The sequence below is a fragment of the Cynocephalus volans genome, chromosome 1 (assembly GCF_027409185.1).
Source record: "Cynocephalus volans isolate mCynVol1 chromosome 1, mCynVol1.pri, whole genome shotgun sequence".
NCBI lineage: Eukaryota > Metazoa > Chordata > Mammalia > Dermoptera > Cynocephalidae > Cynocephalus > Cynocephalus volans.
Genome location: NC_084460.1, coordinates 59619233 through 59640303, shown reverse-complemented (window position 1 = coordinate 59640303; position 21071 = coordinate 59619233). Strand labels below are relative to the sequence as shown.

The 21071-nt window shown below is 44.4% G+C and overlaps 1 protein-coding gene across 1 annotated transcript in view; it reads left to right on the top strand.

Annotated features, from left to right (window-relative positions):
* Positions 1-21071, top strand: part of ADARB1 (adenosine deaminase RNA specific B1) — a 68170-nt gene that overhangs the window by 26256 nt on the left and 20843 nt on the right. Inside the window, exons 3-7 of the mRNA XM_063093549.1 lie at positions 3110-4044; positions 7876-7990; positions 10083-10251; positions 10856-11004; positions 16197-16365. Coding sequence (XP_062949619.1) covers positions 3110-4044; positions 7876-7990; positions 10083-10251; positions 10856-11004; positions 16197-16365 — 1537 coding nt within the window. The remainder of the gene's footprint in view (positions 1-3109; positions 4045-7875; positions 7991-10082; positions 10252-10855; positions 11005-16196; positions 16366-21071) is intronic.

The following is a 21071-nucleotide window of genomic DNA, read 5'->3' as shown; positions in this document are numbered from 1 at the left end:
GTTTAAATGCTTCCACAGAAGTTGGGGAGTAGAGTAGGGAAATTATATTGACAACATCATTTTTCTAACTAATATATGTGTGTATTTACATTCTTACTTGTCTTGAGGAAGCACACACAGCTCTAACTGATGAGTAACATGTTATTGGCAGTGGTTATTTATCATTAGAACGTAACCCAATGCCCTTCCCTGTGACTGCACCCCAAATTGATCAGCTGAGGTCTTGGGATTGCTCCTGTCTGTCATGTAGATCAGGCACCCAGTCAGACGCTCCTGCCTTGTGTTTCTGCCTCTTGAGGCTGTTGTAGGTACTGCGGAGCGTGGCTGGCTTCTGTTACATGGACTGCACAGTGAACATTCTCTTCAGCTGAAGTCCGTCCCCATGGGGTGGGAGCGTAAAACATTACAAAGTGCTGTTTAGGAACCTGGGACCAGTGTGCTCTCTTCCTCTGCTGTGTGTGCGCTGCCCTTAGCTGCTGGCGGTGGTTTTTTCAAGTTGGTTTCCTCATTGATCACACTCTTGAGGTCTTTTTAAAACCCAGCTTTGTGTTTTTACTGGGACGTTCCACACTCCAGTTCAGTTTTACCAGTTTTTAAGAGACAGCTGAAGCTCACATGCTCATTGTAGAAGATGTCACCTGTGCCTTGACAGTGCAGTGTTCCATGTGAGGATTATGTGTGTGCAGAGTCCCCAGAGCGCCGTCTTGCCGGGACTGTGGGCTGGAGTCCACACCGCAGTCATCTGGTCATGGTTGTGTAGATTATAGAACTGTCCCCAAATGAATCCTGTGATAACCGTGATAAAGAATCCTTCCGAATAATTCTTCTGGGAGATGAGCTGTTGGTTCTAGTGCCAAAACTTTGAAATGCTAGTCCTGTATTTTATATCATTTTGAAAGCAATAAAAAGTTTTATCATGTTTAATATTCACATTTATGAAATGTAGTAGCATGATATATAAAGAGAAAGCATCTATTTAAGAAACGTTGTGATGGTGGGGTGTCTTTCTTCAATTTTGGTATTTTCCTTTCCTTTATATAGTAGTGTTTTTAGTAAAGAAATATGAGCAGTACCTCAGTGCTTCTGAAGTGAATAAGAATTTAGAATTTATGTGAACTGTGTTATAGACAGTATATTTTTCTTATAATCTCAAGATTATTTGTCAGTTCAATACTGATTATTTTTATTTCTGAAAAGAAAGCATTTGATTATTTCAGAGGTTATAAATATTTGATTAAATGCATGTCAGAATACATTTATAATGATTTGATTTTCTATACTGATAACTCTGTTTAGCAACAGAATTTAAATGTAAGCAATAATCTAGTATGTAATGTTCTTGCTCAATTTATTAATCTCTAAATTCCATCTTGGCTCTGCTTTTTTTAACCTTTTGTTTCCTTTGAGCACCGAAAGGAGTAACCTATCGAGCTTTTGCTGGAGGATGTTATAAATGAAAATTTAGTGTCCATTCCATCAGCTTTGTCAGCTGGGAGAAGTGGTGTGTGTGTCAGGAGTATTTTGGAGAAATGATGTTGGTAAAAAGTTTATAAATCTCCTGATGTCTGCCACAGTGCGGTATCAGCTTCCCCATGGATTGAGTTTAAACCAGGGTTGTTCTTTAATGTCTCGGCTGAGTGTTGACAGCCCTGGAAATTAGCGATCTTTGACTTCAAAGACTGGCGCTGGCCGACGACCAGAACTTTCTGTCACGTTAAACCTTCCCATGGGTGGAGCTGATGAACATTTTTAAAGTTTTTTCAATTTGCTTAGCATAATGAAAATCTACTTTTATATTATATAGTAGAAATAGATCCTGAGGCCACCATATTGGGGCACTTGTGAATTGGTTTACAATTTTAAGAATATCTTGGTTCCTTAAAATATCTATTATGGGTTTTTGAAAGCTAGTGGTAGAAGATCTTTAAATACATCTTCATCAACAACATCACAAAGCCCTATAATCATTACTCCTGGGCTTCATATAATAGGCGGCCTCTAAAACTAACCATAATGAAAAAGAATGATTTCTTTTTCTCTTTTTAAAAAAGCTTAATAAAGGGAGGAGTGAACACTTTTTTATTACCCTTTTAAAAATCAAAATTATGTTTATTTTGCCATTCACTTTTAGAATTCTAAAATTATCTTTCCTTATTAGTTTTAAATATAAAGTACATTTAAAAGGTTGGATAAACAAATTATTCTGGACATCCACCAAATAATTGTTTTTTAAAAAGACAGAATTGCCAGATATATTTATGAAGTTAGGAAGCTGTAGCTTGCTTACAGCTTCAATTTTATATCTTGTTCTTATATATTTTTTTCTATCATGGAATGTATTAAGGATTCAGAGGTAAATGAGTTCTCATATATAATGAAAACATTTTAATGAATTTTTAATGAAAATTTTTAATGAAAAAATTTTAAATGAATAAAGCCATATCCTCCTAAAATAATTCCTAAAAAGCCAAAATAATTTACACAATTATATAAGCAGTTTTCTAAGGTTAGTTCATAAACTGAATCAAATAATTACATGTGTTGGTTGAATATTTTAAACCTGAAAAACTAACCAACATTTTAATACATGTTTTTAAATAGTGTTTCCTCTTCTGAGAGATGCTTCAATTCAAAACCCATTGATAGTGTGGAGGAAAATGATATTGAAAAGAACAAAAATGCTAAAATAAAACGTAGTTTATCTGTATACTGATTGTATTAAATTGTCGTTTCATTAGACTTATATAAGTTGGATTAATTTTATCATGCAACATTTTGATAAGCTTGAACAAAATCTCTCTGGATGCTTTAGAATAATATCTGTAGAAAAAATTATTTTAAAATTTCACCTTTTAATGCAAAAGGAGTTGTTGATACTAAATAAAAAAGGTATTAGCCATTATTCAGCAAAGTGTCACGTAACTTGTTTCAGTTGAGGCCAATAGTTTTTTGTGACGATGTATAGTTCTTCATGTATATGTCAAGGAATAAAATGTATAAGCACACATCACTTAACCAGTTACAAAGAGAGATAAAGGAATCTATAAATTTTGCATTTACAAGATCCTGCAACGAAGGCATTGTAAGTTACTCTTTCTGGGCACCGCAGGTTCCAGCAGCACTGATGTTAAGGAAAACCGCAATCTGGACAACGTGCCCCCCAAGGAAGGCAGCACACCAGGGCCTGGCGAGGCTGCTCAGCTCTCCAACGGGGGTGGCAGTGGCACCAGCAGGAAGCGGCCCCTGGAGGAGGGCAGCAATGGCCACTCCAAGTACCGCCTGAAGAAAAGGAGGAAAACGCCAGGGCCCGTTTTACCGAAGAATGCCCTGATGCAGCTGAATGAGATCAAGCCTGGGCTGCAGTACACGCTGCTGTCACAGACAGGACCTGTGCATGCACCCTTGTTTGTCATGTCCGTGGAAGTGAACGGGCAGGTTTTCGAGGGCTCTGGCCCCACAAAGAAAAAGGCAAAGCTTCATGCTGCGGAGAAGGCCTTACGGTCGTTCGTTCAGTTTCCCAATGCCTCTGAGGCCCATCTGGCCATGGGGAGGACCCTGTCCGTCAACACAGACTTCACGTCTGACCAGGCCGACTTCCCTGACACGCTGTTCAATGGCTTTGAAACTTCAGACAAGCTGGAGCCGCCCTTTTACATGGGCTCCAATGGGGATGACTCCTTCAGTTCCAGTGGAGACCTCAGCTTGTCTGCGTCGCCAGTGCCTGCGAACCTCACTCAGCCTCCTCTCGCTGTCCCCCCGCCATTCCCACCCCCAAGTGGGAAGAACCCCGTGATGATCTTGAACGAGCTGCGCCCGGGACTGAAGTACGACTTCCTCTCCGAGAGCGGGGAGAGCCACGCCAAGAGCTTCGTCATGTCCGTGGTTGTGGACGGTCGGTTCTTCGAAGGCTCAGGAAGGAACAAGAGACTTGCAAAAGCCCGGGCTGCGCAGTCGGCCTTGGCAACCATTTTTAACCTGCACTTGGATCAGACGCCGTCCCGCCAGCCTATTCCCAGTGAGGGTCTTCAGTTGCATTTACCGCAGGTGAGGAAAAATGCCACTGCTTTGAAACGCGTGCCCACTGCTCTTAAACAGCATTTGATTTTCATTATTACTATTGACTTTCACCTCAATGTCACTCTGTTCTCTCCAGGAATAGTTACCAGGAAGTCTGGCTTCCAGGTGGCCTTTCCTTGATTTCAAGGGTCATGTGGTCACTGAGAAGCTGGTCCGAATCCTGGTGCCCACTGGGGCCTTTGCAGTGCAGGGCAGGGACACTGGAGGCCCCATCTACCAGGGAAGTATTTGCATCACAACCCATAATTCCCATTTAGCCCCACACCCGCCATAGTGACCCTCATCCCATAGGAAGCCTTTATCAGGAGAGAGGAGAGTGAGCCCGAATGTTGGAACTTTGTCCCCAGGTCAGTGGTGTTTTCTTGAAAGGTCTCATCCAGAAATCTCATGCACAAGACAACTGATGCCGGCCAGTCTACAGCTGAGAACCCTGTATGGGCCAGAGTGGCAGGGTTGGCTTCCAGGGTGTGGTGCTGTCCAGGCAGAGACTGAGCCAGCAGCAGTACTGAGCACATGTCAGAGGGGTGGGGGGCCGAGGGGGCCTTCAACAAGTGCCGTAGTGCCCACTGAATGTCCTACATGGAGCCGTGTGGGCTTCCCCTGCTCAGCCAGAGGTGGTCAGCCACGCTTACATTTGGTCATGCTCCCCCACTACCCCCCAACTGGTAAAATCAGGGCAAAGAAAAGAAAAGTTTCAGGATGGGTTCAGAGTGGTTTATATGAAAGAGTAAGAGTAATGGAGAAAATAGCACTTAGTTCTCATCTCTAAATCCTAGATCTCTTAGCTGGTGTATTGCAGAAATTGTTCTTTTGACCTTATCCCCTATTCCTTTTTGTCAAAATTTTCTTCAATTTGAAGACAGTGTACTCATGTACTGCATTCGACCAGAGTAAATGAAGACTCAAAATCTGCAGGTAGGACAGCTCGCATTCTCCTGGGAGAAGCCAGCTGTGCTGTGGCCCATTCTGCCTTGCTATGCAATTAGAGTAACCTCCGTGCAGTTGCAGTCTGAGGTGACTAGCAGTTCTTAGTTTTAAAAGAAGAAAATTTATTTTATGTTGCCTAAAGCAACCAAGTACAACATCAGTATAAAGTAATATATTCAAAGTATTTTACTGATTTTTTATATGGACCAAGTACTTGCTTCCCTTATTAACCTTTCGTTAACATTATTCATGAGATTTTTTAGTCCGTTTGTAATTTTATAAATCATAAGATTTATTTTATAAGTGGCACAAGATCCCAAGTGATTTTTTTATTTTCAAGTTTACTGTTTGCTAAAATATTTAAGCCCGAGTTCAAAACAGTGTCTGATGTGACTTATCTTCCCTTAATGTCAGCAGACTGGTATACAAGACCGTTGAGATCACATCCAAATCCCAGCTCCCTGGGACTTCGCAGGGTAGACTGGGAACGCCTCAGAGGGGAAGCGGATAGAAGTCCCCATGTGCACGGTGCTTCCCTGGGTGCAGCTGGGAGCCTTCTATGACTTCAGTGTGGAACAGGTCCCAAGCTCCTGTCTTAGAAGGCTAGGGAGGGGCGTCCTTTGGGACCCAGCCTATGGGGAAAGGTGTGGGTGGGTAGGGGCCAACCCATCCCCACCTGACGTCACTTTCCTCCAGGCTTTGCAGGCGCCAAGTGCCAGTTTCTGGGCCTGGTATTCCAGAACCCCCAGGGCTTGAGAGTGGAGCTGTGTCTTCCCCAGTCTCTGCTACAGGGGCCCTGCCTCCACTGTGTCTTCCAGAGCCCCCAGCTAGCTCAAGAATGTAATCGCACATTCCTCAGAGGAACCAGGAGCGGACTCCCCAGAATCAGTCCCATGGCTTTATTGCTGGGCCCTGCTATCTTTCAACTAGAAATTTCAAATGTACATTCTAGAGTAGGTATAAACCCTTACTCTTTTCCCAGAGTGACTCTTGAAGGACTTAGGTCAAACATCACTGGTCTTAAGATTTTTGTCTTCGTGGTAATTATAGTGGCAGATGGGGGTTATGAAATCAGACAGCATTGACCCTGTGTGACTGCAGTGTGTTCTGTCATAGCGAGTTTTATTAAGGTGGTGTCACTGAGCCGTCACCCCTGGAGCCCGCTGTGGCGAAGGGTTTTCTGTGCTCCTGCGTGTCATTGCAGGTAAACATACTGCCTGAGACTGCGTGTGGTACGGATTTGACTTTTAAGAGCATGTTACTTTTGTTATATCCACCTCCAAAATTTAGAGGGGGTGTCGCTTCATTAACCATGCAGAATGAGACTAGTAATCCATTTAAGAGGATTTAAGAACTACCCATGTACCTCAAATCCCTGCGTCTCACAACTAAGTGTTGACATAAGTGCCTGACCTCTGATCTGAGTATTTCTGGACTCTTTCTGCCTTTCAGTGAAGATTTGGAGATGTGTCTAACCTACGGAAAGTTTTATTTTGTCTGGCTTATCCTTAACCTCTCAATATTTTTTTCTGTATAAATTCGAACGCCTTGTTCTCTCTCTTTGGTATCCTGGCCTCTGTGTTAGTCACATGTGCTGTGTTGCTGCCTGCAGTCCTTCTGCCTTGCTGTGCTCATACTTGTGCTGCTGTGCCCTGCCCAAGGTGCCCTGGATCCCTCTCCATTCTCCACGTCCTTGCCTTGAGCACTATCTTCTGGGGTTCACTGGTGTTTGCTGGTGCAGTGATAGGAGGAAAACATCCTGTTTTTTTCTCCAAATATGGCATCATTTGGGATAAATGACTTTCACATTCATTTTGGAAGTATTTTATCAAGGGCCAACCTGGGGACATTAGGCTTGCCTAGTGGTCGTTTGATTGTCCAGACAAGTGTGGGATTGGTGGGACATGAGTCAGTCTTGGCTCCTAACATCTGCCTTCAGCAGGCACCATTTCCCCAAAACTATGGGCTCATTACATCCAAGATAAATCTTAAGCCATAAAAATGAGACCATGTCCAAAACCTAGCAAGTATGTTTGCTTCTGAGATGTATCCCCTTTAATGCAAGTGGTTATCTGAGGTAACCCCTAACCCCGCAAAGCACTAGCCTTAGTGCATTATAACATCATTCAGTCTGCGTGGTCAGTGCTCTTACCAGCTCTGGATCGGTGCCAGGTTCCAAGCGAGTGGGCTGAGCCAGCGCACGTGTGCGGTGAGGCTGAATCAGCAGAGAAACACGTCTAACAGGCATCATGGGAGGCAGGTGCTGTGTGCGGCTTAGTGACTCTCTCACTTGGCCACATCTTCACACTGCCCCTCTCTCTTGCCTGTGATTCTGCCTGTCACCCCGAGTGTGTGCTTGCAGCCTCCTGCAGCCCTGAGCTAACTGAGCTGCATGTAGACATGACAAAGGGCAGGAGATGGGCTGTGCTCTTCCTCCAAAAGTCCTGTCACCAGAGGAAGTGTAGACGAGGGGAGCATCAGAGTCCCCTGCACCACCAGAGCAGCACAGGGTGGGTAGTAGGTGGGGCAGCTGGCCCTGAGCAGGCACTCTCACCTCCCCACACCTCGGTTCCTCGTGGGAGGACAGGGCCAGTGCGTGTGTGGCCTCACGCCCCATGAGCCACCGCTCCCACATGGCCCTTGAAGGACTCACAGCCAGAGCCGTGCATGATGCGTGGGCATCTGAATTTCCAAGGAATGTTTTGGAAGAGAAACACACATGCGCACACACGTTTGCCAAATGTACCTTTGTGGTTTTCCAGAATAGAAGCGGTCTGTAGGTGTCACTGTGGAGAGAGTGAGTAATGACATTGAAGATGAGCCCTGCTCTTGGAGCACTGGGCCCTAACCCTGTCTATGCTCCTCACCCAGGTGCTAGCAGATGCTGTCTCACGCCTCATCCTGGGGAAGTTTGGGGACCTGACCGAGAACTTCTCCTCCCCGCACGCTCGCAGAAAAGTGCTCGCGGGGGTTGTCATGACAACAGGTGAGCATGTTGGTGTTGTATTCAGCCCTGCCTGTGTTCACGATTAACAAATGGGAAATGCTCTTGATCTGTGAAAACCACTGTGACACTCCAGTGGGAGGGTTTTTTTTTCTTTTTTCCCTTCAGAGTGTCAGCCACATGTGAATGCAGGATCTGTACTTACACACGTTTTTCTTCCATAAATGTTCACCCTTCTAACCTAAGCTTATTTTCATTTGGAGAAAGCATGCTGTGTAAGTTCTCAGTTCCCACCATCTTCACTGTGTGAGTGGCCTCAACCTGCTCTAGAAAAGAGCAGGAGACTTGCCAATCCTTGCTTCACTTGAAACTAGGATCTATCTGATTTATCAATTAATGTTAAATTAACACTGCCAGATAAGTTTCTGTGTGACTTTTATTGGGGAGGGAGGAAGCTCCAGCAAGAGTAGAAAATCCCAAAAGGCACGATTTAGGATGGCAGAAGAAAGCCTATTGCGTTTATCTAGAATTTCCCAGTACTGAAAGGAGTCCCTAGAATCCTCTTCCGCATCCAAGGAGTGAGAACACTTAGCAGCATCTCCCTGTGGGCAACTCCTGGGAAGAGCAGGACTCAAGGAAGGGGCTCCTGCCATGTGGGGCCCTCCCTTCACCCAGCATCTGCTCAGCACAGCCTGGACAGACAGTGCAGGCAGCAGGCCATAGAAGTCAGAGAGGGAAGGAACTGGGAATGGTCTGTCAATAATTGCCAGCCAGGGAGAAGCCCCCAGTGTCCTGTGTGGGTGACGGTGCTGTCCTTTCCACCTGAGGCAGTTCACCTCTGTCAGATTATGGAAGGAACATGATTCTGCAGTCCTCCATGCCAATCACCACATGACCTCCTGGGAAACACGGCTGCTGTTGCAGTAACCAATGCTTTCCTCATGGCATTTTCACTTGGCACAGCTAGGGTGTGCTGGGGGAGGAGGAGGTGCCCTGAGCAGTGACTGGGGTATCAGTTTTGTTCCAGTGTTCGATACCTGTACTTCCCTGCCTCTTCTCCCCCTCTCTCTTCACTGTCACCTTGTACTTTACTAAAGGAAAGCACCTCAGCTGCTGAATGAAGTAGCTCCCTAAGCGAGCTTCCATGCCTCCTCCAGGGGAGGAGTGAGCTAGTCATGCTCTTTTGCCTTTTTTTTTTTTTTAACCACCTTAGAAGAGGCAAATCACCTCTTGGGAGCATTTGCATCTCAGTGTGTATTTCACTTGAGACCATTTGCTCAAAGCCAAAATTAACATCCGAACCCAAGACAGTGTGGCATCTGGTGCACAGGTTCTGACCTCAGATGGCCCTGTTCACATCTGAGCTCTCGTGGTGAGTGGCCTTGGGCGGGTCGGTGACCCCTCTGTGCTTTAGCTTCCCCACCTGCAGAACGGGGACAGGAATAGGCTGTGCCTCTGAGCATGTCATGGGGATGCTCTGAGAGTAGTTTCTAACATGCCTGGCCCAGACCAGCCACAAGGTGTGCACAGCATTCGCATAGCTGTTGTGAGCATGAGTGTGCTGTCACGTTACACTCGGGGTCTCTGCATCATGTCTGTGGTCAGTGGTGTACCTCACCAGAGTGATCCCTTTAGGGAAGTTCCCATTGCTTGTGATTTCACTCCTGGGATGGTTAAGTGGTGGCAGCTGACTGATGAAACCACTGGGCGTTAACTCTGTTTTCCTTCTTGTCCTCTGGGTGCCTTTCGGCCTTTCCTCCTAAACTCTTCAGTGCTTTGACATTTGATTTCAAGATTAATTACTGGACCATTGGGTCCACCTGTACATAGTGTTTCCTCTCTGTATTCTGGTGGTGAATGTCCAAGAAAAGACTTCATTGCATTCCAGAGGAAATAACTTCCTTAGGTTTAGAGTCTGTACACTTAAACAGGATGGAAGGTTAGCTTCCCAGAAATGTTGCAAGTGGGTCCTCAATAAGAAGTTATTTGCAGTGCACAGGTTTGCCCAGCTAAAGATTGGGTGTTAACAGTATGTGTGAAGGTGAGCCTGAGTCACTGAGAATACAACACAGACCGCAGGTGCATTCACAAGCATGCCTGTGAATTATAGAAGACAATTTCTTTTGTCTTTCAGGCTCAGATGTCAAAGATGCCAAGGTGATAAGTGTTTCTACAGGAACAAAATGTATCAATGGCGAATACATGAGTGATCGTGGCCTTGCACTAAATGACTGCCATGCGGAAATAATATCTCGAAGATCCCTGCTTAGATTTCTTTATACACAGCTTGAGCTTTACTTGAAGTAAGTGCAGTAAGTAAAGAAGCACAGGAAGCTGTGTCTTAAAAATGTCCTCCTGTTAGAGAACATTGCAAAACCTTTCATTGTTTCTGTAATCACTAAAAAGTTCTCAGAACAGTAACTTGAAGTGTCAGTAACAACAAGACTGGATCCCATTCTCCCAGGATGCTCAAGCTGTGAAATAGTTGACTATATTGTAATACACACACACACCCAGGTGCATGGATGTGACGTGGTCGTAAATTTCAAGTTTGTACTTAAGACCCTGTGATTCTGTTTTATGCAGTAGGGATATAAATAGAACTTCCAGAAAGAGCTAATCATCTATCTAAACTGCTTTTCTTTGCAAAGCTTCCCTGACATGCCTTCTCTCTGTTTTGAAGTCATGCGGGAGAGGAAGGAGGGGCTGCTCCCATTGCAGGACATGTCCATTACTGGGTGGACGAAAAAGGTGTTAATTACCACGAACACAGAGAAGATGAATTTCAGTTCAAATTTGTCTTATCCCTGTGCTAGATACTGGCGTCTGAAAATTATTTCAAAGTATGATAGACTAAAGTTTGACCATATACATCTTTAAATGTTAACTTTTGCCACTTTCTTTCAGTAACAAAGATGATCAGAAAAGATCCATCTTTCAGAAATCAGAGCGGGGAGGGTTCAAACTGAAGGAAAATGTCCAGTTTCATCTGTACATCAGCACCTCTCCCTGTGGAGATGCTAGAATTTTCTCACCACACGAGCCAGTACTGGAAGGTATGAAACTAGATTTTTCAACAACTGACTGTTTCTCAAGAAAATGTATCATTATGTAGTAACAGATAAAAGAACAAACCCATGTTAATATCCTTTTTTTCTTTTCTTTTTTTAAATTTCAGCTCTCGATGTGGGTCTGATAGGACTTAGTATAAAAGCGTGCATTTCTTTTATTTCCAATTAATAATTTAATTAGAAAATTTTAATGAGTGAAAAATGCTGATTCTGATTAACCAACTAATTAGAATGGAGCAAGGGCATTAAATCAAAATTGTATCAGTACTTAAATTTGTACAATAAATATCTCTAAATCAGAGATGTATGTGATCCTTTGGTTGAATTATATTTCTGGTGAATTATAATTTAGTACATGTGCATTTGAAATATTTGGCTGGTGTCTCGGAAGCAGACAGACACTAATGAAGAGCGAGGTGGCTGTAGCAACCACATTTTGTCCCACACTTCTGTGCATATGCATTTAGCACTCAAGCTCAAGCATTGTTAATTCCAAATAAAACATTTGATTACATTGTTTTCCTTTATAAAAGTCACACATAAACTCACTCTGGAAACTACTAAATATTTTTAAAAGGTAAGAAAGAAAACTAAAATCACCAATATTTACATAACCCAGAGGCAGATGGCCCAAACCTGGTCTTGATAAGGAGCAGGGATAGCAGCTTGAGGCTTGCCGAATTCCTGTGCTGGATTGGCCTGCCATTCCAGATAGCATCCCAAAGAGTGTAAACTTTATGGCATCGTACATTAACTGTCAACCAGGGGATAGATGTGACTAGTGCCATTGCCTTGGCGTGAGAACTACGTTATTGTTCCCAATGGAATGACTGGAAAACTGCAGCTCCTCAACTTTTCAACCGATGGACCATTTCAGGAACATTTGAGAGAGACTGTGGCTGGTGCAGGGATTGAACCTTGGAATTTGGTGGTATCAGCACCATGTTCTAACTGAGCTAACTGACCAACCCCAGAATCATCATTCTTGAGAGTAACTTGGTTGTTGTGTTTTTTTATTATTGAAACTTAATTGAGGAGGAGTTTCAAGATGGCGGCGGCTGCGGCGGCTGGCGCGGAGTAGCTGAGGTGGAAAAGGTGGCCACTGGGCCTCAGGCAGCCGGGAAACTTGTGGACCTTCCTCTCGCCATCTCTTAAGGGAGGACTGCTGCTGCTGGCCGGTCGTGGGGGCTCAACGCCACTTTGCCCCCCCCGGCAGGAGAGGCTGCCTCATTTACAGGCAACAGCTTTGAAGTGTGGAGCAGGAAAAGAACTGATTCTTAGCTGCAAAAGCGAGTCTTGAAACAGGGAACACGGCGCCAGGGCTGCTGTGGATGCAGCCAGGATCCCGGAGGCTGGGGCCGCACTGAAGGCGGCCAGCTGCCCTATTCAGGATTTGAGGTTTCAGGCCGGCATTAAAGAAGATTCCTGGGAGCGCCCGAGCGGCGCCGCGACTGAACAGCCCGAGGCGGCAGCGCCGAGAACACGGAAGGCAACAAACCAGAGACAGAGCGAGCGCCCGACCTGGCACAGCACTGTGAGTGATCCCTGGCACAGCTCTGTTCGGGGGGTGGATGCCCACGCGGCTCCCGCCTGCACCTCCAGGCCACTCACTGCCACGGTGCTGCCTCCATTTTCCCAGGTGCGGGCAGCTCCGCCCTGCTCGGCCATCACTGAGACCATTTGCTTGGCCTGGCGCGGGGCTTTCCGGACCCTGCGGGCCGACCTCCTCTCCCACTCCCTCCGCGGTTCTCTGGCAGGGCTGGGGGTGTGGGGCGTCCGACCAGTGTTGGGAGGGCTAGGAAGTACGGGCGGGCTGACTGTCACTCCACCACACCCTGGACTCCGGCCCCGGTAAACTTCCTGTTACTGGGAGGCAGATACCATCTCTGCGACCACCAGTTTGGAAAAAAGCCTAACGAATTTCTGGTTGGGAATAGTGTGGTAGGAGAGTTCCCAGGTCCGCTTGAACCTGCCGGAGAGCAGGCTGCAGGCAGGCACTAGACTCGGTTTATACCGGGGGGATACAAAGGTGAACAAGACCCGAGAAAGATCTACACAGTGCTACAAAGGCACCCAGAGAGACCGGTCGTCTGTGCCTAGCAGAAACCTGGTAGACTTCCTGGGCGAGGCGGTGCTGAGCAGGGTCTTGAAGGCCCAGCTGATAGACGAGGGGTGCAGAAGACACGCCCCAGCCCAGCACAGTGTGCACAGAGGGGGGAGACGTGCGGCCAGGGAGGCGGAGACTCGACAGAAACCACACACCCGGTGGGGTTGCCACTGCACGATCTAACAGCCTGGGCCAGAGCACACGGAACGGGGAGAAGTCCTGTACAGAAAGTGAAAGCTCAACAGAGATCACACACCCTGTGGTACGTGATCCACCAGCCCAGCAGAGTACAAGCTGACCAGAAAGGTGGATCCCCGGAGAAGCCCAAGACCCGAGGCAACCACACACACAAGACACTAGAGGCCAACTGAGCAGTCACAGCGGGAGCCATACCAAATTGGCAACCACAGCAACATCCTAGTTAGTCATTAGTCTTAAACCGGTGGACTGTGAAACCCCCTGCCACAATGAATAAACACCAAAAAAAAGACACCAGAAATACAAAATTCAAGAAAGTACACCACCAAAAGTTAATAAATCTCATACTCTAGATCCTATAGAACAAGAAGCCCTTGAAATAACTGACAAGGAATTTCGAGTGATAATTCTAAGGAAACTGAATGAGATACAAGAAAACTCAGCTAGACATCATGATGAAATGAGGAAAAGTATACAGGATCTGAAAGAGGAAATATACAAGGAAATCAATGTCCTGAAAAAAAATGTAGCAGAACTTGCTGAACTGAAGAAGTTATTCAGCGAAATAAAAAACACAACGGAGAGTTTAACCAGCAGGCTTGTCGAAGTTGAAGAGAGAACCTCTGAACTTGAAGATGGGCTGTTTGAAATAACACAAGCAGACAAAAAGAAAGAAAAAAGAATCAAGGACATGGAAGAAAATCTGAGAGAGATATCAGACAACCTCAAGCGCTCAAATATCCGAGTCATGGGTATTCCAGAAGGGGAGGAAAATGGAGATTCCATTGAAAACATATTCAACAAAATAGTGGCAGAAAACTTCCCAGGTATAGGAAAAATCACAGATCTTCAGATCCAGGAAGCTCAACGATCTCCAAACGTATTCAACCCAAAAAGGCCTTCTCCAAGACATGTCATAGTCAAATTGGCAAAACTCAGAGACAAAGAGAGAATCTTAAAAGCTGCAAGAGAGAAGCGTCAAATCACCTATAAGGGAGCCCCAATCAGGTTAACATCAGACTTTTCATCACAAACCCTAAAAGCTAGAAAGGAATGGGATGATATTTTCAAAATACTAAAAGACAAAGATTGCCAGCCAAGAATACTCTACCCTGCAAGGCTATCCTTCCGAAATGAGGGGCAAATAGTATATTTCTCAGACAAACAAAAACTGCGGGAGTTCACTACCACAAGACCACCCTTACAAGAAATCCTCAAGGGAGTACTGGGTTTGGTTCCTGAAAAATAACTACCACTGCCATAAAAACCTAAGAAAAATCTAAACCCGCTAGTACAATAACAATGGCATTCATGAAGAGAAAACAAGCTAACAAAAACACTATCTACAACCTAAGGAACCAACAAACAAAGAAACCAAACAGTAAATCAGAAAGCAAGGAACAAAAGACACCTAAGACAACCAAACAACCAATAAAATGCTAGGAATAAATCAACACCTTTCAATAACAACTCTTAATGTTAAAGGCTTAAATTCCCCAATTAAAAGACACAGACTGGCTGACTGGATCAAAAAGCAGGACCCAACTATATGCTGCCTACAAGAGACCCACCTCACCCATAAAGATTCACACAGACTAAGAGTGAAAGGATGGAAAAAGATTTACCATGCAAACAGAAAAGAAAAACGAGCTGGAGTGGCTATTCTTATATCTGACAAAATAGACTTTAAACTAAAAACCATAAAAAGAGACAATGAGGGACACTACTTAATGATAAAAGGACTGATCCATCAAGAAGACATAACAATCATAAATATGTACGCACCCAATGTTGGAGCAGCCAGATTTATAAAACAAACTCTATTAGACCTAAAGAAGGAAATAGACACTAATACCATAATAGCAGGGGACCTGAACACTCCACTGTCAATATTAGACAGATCATCTAGGCAAAGAATCAGTAGAGAAACACAAGATCTAAACAAGACTCTAGACCAATTGGAATTGGCAGATATCTACAGAACATTCCACCCAACAACCTCAGAATATTCATTCTTCTCATCAGCACATGGATCATTCTCCAGGATAGATCACATATTAGGTCACAAATCAAGTCTCAATAAATTCAAAAAAATTGGAATTATCCCATGTATCTTCTCAGACCACAATGGATTAAAACTAGAAATTAATAACAAACAAAACTCTGGAAACTATACAAACACATGGAAATTAAACAGCATTCTACTTAATGACATATGGGTCCAAGAAGAAATCAAGCAGGAAATCAAAAAGTTTATTGAAACTAATGAAAACAATGATTCATCATACCAAAACCTGTGGGATACTGCAAAAGCAGTATTGAGGGGAAAATTTATTGCATTAAATGCTCACTTCAGAAGAATGGAAAGATGGCAAGTGAACAACCTAACACTTCACCTTAAAGAACTAGAAAAACAAGAACAATCCAATCCTACATAACCCAGAGATGATCACTATGGATGCTTTAGCATTTGTTCTATGGACTTATCTCTGCATCTATCTAGATCTGTTTTTGAAATTTTAAAAATACAGGGGAAAAAAACAAATATATATATCACCCAGGATTAGCAAATGTTAGCATTTTGTCCTATTTGCTTCAGCTTATTTTTAATGATAGAAATAAATTATTTTAGTTAAAATGGAAACTCCCTTTGTCTCCCAAGGAGACCACTTTCATGATTGTAGTTTATATTATATCCTTCTTGTCCATTTTATATACTTATATATGTATTTTATATATATAGCATAAATATATGCATATATACACATAAACTATATTTAAAATTTTTAGGGCATTCTTAAATGTGCTTTTCAATAAATTAAGTGGATGTTTTACTACCCGTGGGTTTTTTAACCCTCTTTTTCTCTCTTAGAACCAGCAGACAGACATCCAAACCGCAAAGCGAGAGGACAGCTACGGACAAAAATCGAGTCTGGAGAGGGGACGATTCCCGTGCGCTCGAATGCGAGCGTCCAGACTTGGGATGGGGTGCTGCAGGGCGAGAGGCTGCTCACCATGTCCTGCAGCGACAAGATCGCCCGGTAAGGTGTCGGTGGCACCGCCAGCCCCTCACCCCACGTGTGGCTCAGTCGTGCCTTTTCCAATTTCCCCTTCTCACAACCATTGAATTTTAACCCCATTCCCTGCTCAGGGCTCCACAGTATTCTCTGAAGGACTAAGGTTCTAAACAGGCACTTTAGGGGCCACTTGAGAGATGAAGGGGGCTTTACCTGGAGGCTCTGCACTTCCCATGTGCCCATCCTTCAAAAACAGTACCCCAGCTTTCATCAGATGTTTGGGGGGGTGGGGCTTCTGGATTAAATATGCATGTTTAATGTGCTATAGGCTATGATGTTGTAAAACTGTTTGCTCCCAGAGGAAAAAAGAAAAGAGTTTCCATACTAGTAGTAGGTGCAGCTTTAATGGTCAAGTTCACTGCTCAGCTAACATTTTGGGTAATTGATACTTATATCTTAAAACAGTGTGAGCCCCATCACAGGCATGTGTTCTAAGCACGAAGGGCATCTCCACACAACTATGCCTGGGGGGAGGGTTAGGCTTAGACTGGGGCTGTACAAACACACGTCTGTAGTTAGCATGCCTCAGGAAATGTTATTCTCTTGGAAGCCTGTGTCCAGGTCAGATTGTAGAAAACCCATGTCTTCAGATGCTGGTTTCACCTCCAGTAGTTCTCCTTTGTTTTTATTTTTATTTTATTTTATTTCCTTCCTTCCTTCCTTCCTTCCTTCCTTCCTTCCTTCCTTCCTTCCTTCCTTCCTTCCTTCCTTCCTTCCTTCCTCCCTCCCTCCCTCCCTCCCTCCCTCCCTCCCTCCCTCCCTCCCTCCCTCCCTCCCTCCCTCCCTCCCTCCCTCCCTCCCTCCCTCCCTCCCTCCCTCCCTCCCTCCCTCCCTCCCTCCCTCCCTCCCTCCCTCCCTCCCTCCCTCCCTCCCTCCCTCCCTCCCTCCCTCCCTCCCTCCCTCCCTCCCTCCCTCCCTCCCTCCCTCCCTTCCTTCCTTCCTTCGCAACCCTTGGCTTGGTGTCGCCTGCACCGTGCTCAGCCAGTGACCTTCCTTCTTCCTTCGCAACCCTTGGCTTGGTGTCGCCTGCACCGTGCTCAGCCAGTGAGCGCACCGGCCAGCCCTATATAGGATCCGAACCCGTGGCGCTGCGCTCCCAAGTGCTGTACTCTCCCGAGTGCGCCACAGGGCCGGCCCTGTTTTTATTTTTAAACTAATATTTATTTGAAAATAACATATGCAGATGGCAAAAAGCACTTACTGGTACAAAAGCATACGAAATAAAAAATCTCCCTTGTCGGAACCCTACTGCTGCTACCACAGCAAGCAGAAGTTGTCAAAACTGACCAGTGTTTGTGCCCACGTATGCATCTTTTCCACTGTTTGTAAACCATTTGCGTTGGTTTTCTTTAATGAATCTTATTGGGGACCCTCAAGTACACAGAACTGGATTAATCATACGCTTTGAGCTGTTGCCCCCAGCACAGTTACCCACTTTGATGTGTTTACTATGTGTTCTTCCAATCCACCTTCTGTGTGCTTTCATGTGTTTGTGTGAGTATGTATGTGTGTGTGTTCTTGAAAAATACACAGGTGTCATTGTGGGGAGTTTATATGTGTGTTGTTAATTACAGAAGTGATATTATGCTGGATATCCCATTCTGTTTCTTGTATTTCTATTCAACCTATGTTTTTGGAACTATCCCCAGTGCTCTAATAAACAGGCAGTTAATTACTTGTGGCTTTTGCAGATATTTCTTCATAGTCATGGACCATTTCCCTCATGAGGAATGCTTGGATTTCCTCTTACTCCCTTTTACATGTAGCCCTGAATATCCTTAAAAGAGCTCATCACAGACATTTGCTAGAGTTTTGAGGGGCGTATATCCAAGGTATTTGGGGGTATATATCCATATACATACACAAATTTAACCTCACAGAGTAATATCAGATCGCACACCAGAGCAGTCATACCAGGTGGCCCTTACGCCAACAGGGCATTGAGTTAGTTTCCCCACGTTCTGTGAACTGGTGTCTCGTGGTTTTAATTTGCATTTGTCTTGTCAATAGGAATGCTGAGTATTTCTTCACTGCATTTTAACTGGTCGTCTTTCACCTTCTTTGAATTGCCCGTTTACATCCATTTGTCTCTTGGATATCATGTCTTTTTTTTTCTTGATTTGCAGTTTCTTTTATAGTTCATATTGTAACCCTTAACCCTTTGAGGAGATTCAGTGTCTTCTCCAAGTCCTTTTAACACAGAGTGGTCTTGTCAGCCTGCTGAAGGTCATTTATTGTATGCATGAAGGTTACTTCTGGGCTGTTTATTCTGTTCCTTTGTTCTGTATGTCTGCCTTTATGCCATTGTCATGCTGTTTTGAGTACTGTTGCTTTATAATATGTTTTGAAATTAGGAAGTGTGAATCCTCTTGCTTTATTTTTCTTTCTCAAAATTATTTTGGTTATCCAGGGTCCCTTGAGACTTCATGTGAACTTCTGGGTGGATTGTTTTATTTCTTCAAAAAATGCCATTGTCATTTTGATAGGGATTGTGTTGAATCTGCAAATTGCTTTTGGTAGTATGGAGATCTTAGCAATATTAAGCCATATCATTCATGAACACAGGATATATTCCTGTTTAATTGTGTCTTCTTTCATTTCTTTTGGCTGTGTTTCATAGTGACTTCAATGTACAAGTCTTTCACCTCCTTGGTTAGGTTTATTCCTAAGTATTTTATTCTTTTTGATGCTCTTGTAAATGGGATTGCTTTTGTAATTTCCTTTTCAGGTTGGTCATTGTTGGTGTTTAGAAATGTAACTGATTTTTGCGTGTTCATTTTTATCCTACAACTTTGCTGAATTTATTAGTCCTGACAGTTTTTGTGGAATCTTTAGGGTTTTCTATATATATATAATCATGTCTTCTGCAAATAGATATAATTTTACTACTTCATTTCCAATTTGGCTGTCTTTTCTTTCTTTTCTTTCTGCCTAATTACTCTGGCTAGGATTTTAATACTGTGTTGAAGAGAAGTGGTAAAAATAGGCATCCTTGTCCTGTTCCCATCTTGGAGGAACAGATTTCAGTCTTTCACCATTGAGTGTGATGTTAGATATGAGCTTTTCATAAATGGCCTTTATTCTGTTGAGGTAGTTTCCTTCTGTTCCTAGTTTGTTAAGTGTATTTATCATGAAAGGATGTTGGATTTTGTCAGATGCTTTTTCTGCATCATTTCAGAGGATTGTGTAGTTTTTGTCCTTCATTCTGTTTATGTGAAGTGTTAAATTAATTGATTTTCATATGTTGAGCCATCCTTGCATTCCAGGAATAAATTACACACATGATGTAATTTTTTAAATGTGCTGTTGAATTTGGTTTGCCTATAGTTAAGAGAAAATGTAAACTAGATATTTTTCTCTTGCAGAAAATTAAGTTCAGAAATAGGTGGTCCAGAGATGCTTTGGTGGCCCCATGGTCACATAGGGCCCAGATTCTGTTGTCTTTCCTGCACCACCTAGGAGGTATCTTCTGTCTTCAAGGTCTTTGCATTGCCTAGTTGAGCATCTGGTCTGAATTCCAGGTGGCAGGAAGGAGGACAGGCGGGAAGGCAGGGGGCGTGCCTCCCAGCTAGCTCAGCTTATCATGAAGCACGCAGGCACAGGGCTAGGGTGGCTGGCCTCACACATCGCCATCTGGAATAGGATCGAGGCTGTGCCACTCAGCAAGAAGGGAAGGGATGTGGGCTGTAGCCAGTAGTCCCTACTGGACACAGCATTCATGGAAGATGATGAGCTGGTCACCGAACAGACCTGGAACAACAGGCTGTCTGTACAGACAGAGAAAAGTGAGCATGTATCACATGGTGCACAGAACACACCCAGATTAGTATGGGACCTGAGTGTGAAATGCAGTACCTGGCTGTTTCTGCTGGTCTCCGCTTAAGCAGTGTTCTTAAATAAGGCACAGAAAACCCAAACTATAAAGAAAAATGAATAAATTTGGTTAAATTAGAATTTAAATACTAGCTCACCGAAATCCTCATATGTATAATAGAAAAGAAAAGCCACATATTGGGAAAAGAGATTTCTGACTCATGTAACCAGCAAAGAATTAGAACCCAGATATAAGCTAATTCCTCCAGCTCAGTAATACAAAGGCATTGATTTGAGGTGTCTGTGCTAGGGCGATGGGAATGTTTTGTGTCTTGTTGAAGGCAAGGTCACGCACGAGCATGCAACTGTCAAAACTCACAGGCCTGAGCCCTGAAGATCCAAGGCTTTTGTTGTATGCCACTTATCCATAGTCTCAAGGGAAAAACAGAGACAAGCTAACAGAAAAGGGAACAAGGAATATTCTCAGAAGGGACAATACGGGTAGCCAGAAAATGCCCGAATGGCCAGAAAAGTCAAGGTCCAGAAACAGCATTGGTGGCCAGAAGGATGCCTGCTGGCCACAGCCCTGTCCCCCCATCCCTCCTCCTGGGAGAGTGGAAGGCCTCCTAGAGGTGCCTCGGATGCACAGGTGCTGGGCAGGGCTGAGCTGTTTCTCTGACAGGGACACTGCAGCGTCCCCAGGCGTGCAAGCCACAGGACCAAGGGATGTGGTATGTGGTGGGCTGGGAGAGGGGAGGGAGGCACGGTGCTGCTGCTGGAGGTCACCATGGTACCCGTCTGTCTGCCCAGCCACCTGGTGGGCAGATGGCAGTGAAGGCAGCCCCAGAGGGTTGTCT